Source organism: Molossus molossus, unplaced genomic scaffold (assembly GCF_014108415.1).
Source record: "Molossus molossus isolate mMolMol1 unplaced genomic scaffold, mMolMol1.p scaffold_m16_p_2, whole genome shotgun sequence".
Taxonomy (NCBI): Eukaryota; Metazoa; Chordata; class Mammalia; order Chiroptera; family Molossidae; genus Molossus; species Molossus molossus.
Genome location: NW_023425355.1, coordinates 48,770,817 through 48,774,825, shown reverse-complemented (window position 1 = coordinate 48,774,825; position 4,009 = coordinate 48,770,817). Strand labels below are relative to the sequence as shown.

The following is a 4,009-nucleotide window of genomic DNA, read 5'->3' as shown; positions in this document are numbered from 1 at the left end:
TTTGGGCTGTAACTCCAGCATCAGACTCCTCTGGATATGTGACAGCAGAAAGCACTGGGGCATTGTCAACTAGTGTGTGTCACAGTTTGGCTCTGTGACCTAAGGGACAAATCAGTTGAAGAAAAGGGCTCTGTCCATTTACCTTTGGGGGATATTTCAGCCCCTTTCTCCTCTTTTCCTCACCTGCGAAATGAGATTGCTAAAAACCACACCTCATGGTACAACCCCACCCCTTTTCAGCTTTTTACCATATTTCTGTTATTCCCTTTTCCTTTACTTCTTAAAATAATACCACAGAGACATTAAAATAGATTCTGATATATATTTATTGACATAGAAAGAAGCCCACAATGTGAATTGTTTGGTGAAAAAATACAGACTATAGACCAGCACTTATATTTGAACACTTTTATCTATACATATATCTATCTGGATACATTGGTATAGGGAAATATGTAAAAGGATATTCATAAAAGTGTTAACAATGATTATATAAGGGTGGAAGATTTGGAGTAATTTGTACGTTACTTTTGTACCTTTTTATTTGTTTGAAAATTTAACAGTGAATTATACCACTTTCACAGAGAATAAAGCCATCAAGGAAAGGGGTACACACAGAAAATAGACCCTTAGGCAGCAGAGGTGAGGGTGGGGAGCAAGGACAGAGGACAGGCCATCTTCCTCCACTGTGCTGGTATCCAAGACCCTTTCTCCTCCACCCTAAAAGAAAGCTGCTTTGTGGTTAATTCATGCAATTAGAAGCCCCCTCCCCCAGTTTTCCCATCACTGGACTCTGAATATAGCTTAAGGATTAAGACTAGGGGATAGCACCTCACTGTAGCTCAGAAAGGTCATGGGGTTCATCAGGAGCCTCTCTTGACCCCTCCTCTTCTGTATGTGTCAGCTCCTGCAGGGTGATTATCAGATTCTCTAACACCTCAGCCTTGTTGCTCTTGTAACAGGTTTCCTTAGAGTGGCCCTCCTTGCCACAATATGAACAGCAGATTGTGTATTTTCGCTTCCTGACTCTACACATATCCCCAGGACTGTCATTCTTATATCCAGAACTGCCACTGGTGGAAGGAGATTGAACCTGAGAACTGGTGGGGGAATCAATAACTACCACTTGATCCCAAGGTCTGGGCCTGCGTCTGCGGGGAGGAGAACCAGAGGAAGAAAGTGGAGGGTCCTGAGACTCCACCAGGATCACATCTTCATCTGAGTCATCCAGGGTGTCATCTATCTCTATCACATTGCAGTCAGCACTGCCGATCACTATCCGTAGGGAACCCTGAAATGCCACTGGGCTGGTTGCCCTCTCCACCATTGACTCAGATCTCCTGGTCCGCTTTCGTTTAATAAAAGTGTCATCCCAATCCTCTTCCTCCCTTATCATTCTGATTAACTCCAGGAAATTGGGAAGACGCTCCTGCTCATTTGCATACAACCTTAGGAGATGCTTCAGCCTGAAGCGCAGGTCCCCATTCAGCTCAGCCCCTAAAAGGAGCTGGTGCAGGCGAGTCTGGTTTGCATCTTTCTCAGCTATGATCCCTGCCTGAATAGCATTCTGGAGCTGCACCTCTAAACGGATCACATAAAGGGAGACTTTCTCCCCTTGTGCCTGCAGGGTGTTAAAAAATTTACCATGAGCAGTCACACTGCTTTCAGATTCCCCAAACACCAATTTCATTGCATGCAAGAAATCTGCCACACTTAGGTTGGGGTTGGCTGCCTGGAACAAATGCATAACCTCCCGGGCAGGGCCCCTAAGGGTTTTCAGCAAGCGCTTGAGCTTTTCCTCCTCGGACATATTCCAATCTGGTAGGACCCCATTGACTTGGATCAGCCAGTTTTCAAAGGTTTCTTCCCCCTGGGCTGGCACCACCCTCCCTGAGAACAACTTCAGATTTCTCTCTGCCATGTTGGCCATTAAAGGACCAAGACTTCTCCCCAGGGACCTCAGCATAGAATGGGCCCAGGGAGGCAAGGGTGCGTTCTGCCTCCGGCTATCACCCACGCGTGCAATGATGCTAGCCATGACCAACAATGATTGGGTATCTGAATACTAACACGATGTTTGGGCTTTTTGGAAAAGCCTAATCTGCAGACGTGCCGGGGGGTCTCTGCCTTCTTCCTTTCTCAGTAGGGACTGTAAAAAAGAAAAAAATAATGGAGGGGGTAATAAAAGAGGATTAATAAGGTTACAGTTGTTTTCTCTCCCTTCCTGAATATCCTGCAGTACATTTTGTATCCGGCTACAACTCTAATATCCTCCAGCAGACTGGCAATTACAACCTCAGGGAGCCAGCCAGTATTAGCAGGAAGCTTTAGACAGCCACACATCCCTCCAGTCCTTCAAGGACAGCAACTGTTGCTTCTAAGTGTAATAGTGTATAGAGCTGATGTTGGGCTCTCAAAATAGAGCACAGTGCCCACAGATTTGTGGGAATAAATAAAATATTATTAATCTTATGGTCTCAGGTCTCAACCACACCCCCTTCTCCAAGTGTCTCTGCCCCCACCCCTTATCTTTCAGATTCTTACAGAAGCTCAGGAACAAGCGCGCCCTTTTATTTCACTATCAGCCTCTGCAACTGGTGGCCTCCATGAGAAAGCTTGTCTCCAGGGTACAGTGGATCTCAGTTCAGTGGAGGTCGCAGATCCCCGACCACAGGGCGTCAGATTGCGCCTTCGTGTAGGGCAAGGCAGGGCAGGGCAGGGAAAGGAAGAGTCAAAAACAGCTTCATCCTTCATCCCGCTCTCCCTCTCCCCACCTCTTCCCCCCCTCCCTCTGCTGTAGCCAAGCGGAAAATTCCCTTTTCCACCTTCTGAATACAAGCCAAAGCAACCCCCACTCCATTTGATTTCCCCGGTAAATCATCGGCCTACCAGCTCTGCAATCAGTTGCACAGAATTCAAGTTTGGATTCGTCTTCGGGGACCTGACACCGAGAAAGGGAATAAGAGTTGGACAGGCACCCACATATCCCTCCCCAGGATGAGATGAGGGGATGCAAAGGGGTTTCAAGACGGACAGCTTTCGATTCTCTCCCCACCCCGGCACCTTGACTCCTCCACCCCTAAATGCCCCCTCTCAATCCAGGCAAATCCTACCCCTAGGCAGCATCCAGTGGCACCCCACCTCCTCCCCCAGCGCAGCCCAGCCACAAGGGTGCTCCTTGCTTGCCCAGCCTCGCAGTTCTGGATTTTCCAAGCCGGGAGTGCCCAGTCCTTGTGAGGATTCCCCTCCTCTCTCCACGCGGGTCAATCTTAATCTTGTCCCCTTTTTTTTTTTTTTACCTGTGCTCTGCCGTCTGGCAGCGGCCTGCCAGCCCTAGATGTAGCCTTAGGCCTCTGCGGCCCTGCAGAGGAAAGGGATGAACGCTTCCTCCGCTGCTAAGCCACCCGGGGCTGCGGGGATAGAGCTGCTCTGCACCACCGCCCAGCTAGGGGGAGCCGAGTGGAAGAAGCACAGTTTCCACGGCAGCCGCAGCTGCTTTTATCCTCTGTCCACTGAGACAAAAGAGCGTGACACGCAGCCAATCAAAGGGGAAGGGGGTGCGGCTCCCAGCACAGCCCCCAGCCGGTGGCAAATTTTACAAAAGGCTGGGGTCTGGGGACAGGCCCCGCAGGTCTGCTGGGTGTCAGGTGCAGCTTGGTTGCACCGACTGCAAGAGTTAGGACTCTTCCATTCTCCCTCTCCTTCTTCCTTGGCTCAACTCCGCGCCTTGAGGCCAAGTGCATTAAACACCAGGTGGGATGGAAAACAAATAAAAAATAAAAGTACTTTACCTTTGTATGGTGGGAAGGGAGGGGAAAAAAGAACATTAGGGTTTTCTTTGTGCAAATAGGCTTGCACAGACATCTCTTACAATGAAGAAGGTGGCAATGTATCCATTTAACAGTGAGAGGACTTTAGGCACCAAGGCTGTTAACCAATTAATTACTCACTGTGGATACTAACTATGGGTACAAGGCTGGCTGCATCAGAAAAATTTTGGGGAGCTAGT

The 4,009-nt window shown here is 48.8% G+C and overlaps 1 protein-coding gene and 1 long non-coding RNA gene across 2 annotated transcripts; both read right to left on the bottom strand.

Moving 5' to 3' along the window:
• Positions 1-392: 392 nt before the first annotated feature.
• Positions 393-2,083, bottom strand: ZCCHC12 (zinc finger CCHC-type containing 12). Its single transcript, XM_036271329.1, has one exon. The coding sequence runs from the start codon at positions 2,036-2,038 to the stop codon at positions 833-835; it is 1,206 nt and encodes a 401-aa protein (XP_036127222.1). The 5' UTR covers positions 2,039-2,083; the 3' UTR covers positions 393-832.
• Positions 2,084-2,550: 467 nt separating this feature from the next.
• LOC118636254 lies at positions 2,551-3,396 on the bottom strand. The gene is made up of 3 exons (XR_004960631.1): positions 3,300-3,396; positions 2,890-2,941; positions 2,551-2,689 (listed from the first exon to the last, which is right to left on the bottom strand). It is a non-coding gene; the product is annotated as an uncharacterized LOC118636254 (long non-coding RNA).
• Positions 3,397-4,009: the final 613 nt, after the last annotated feature.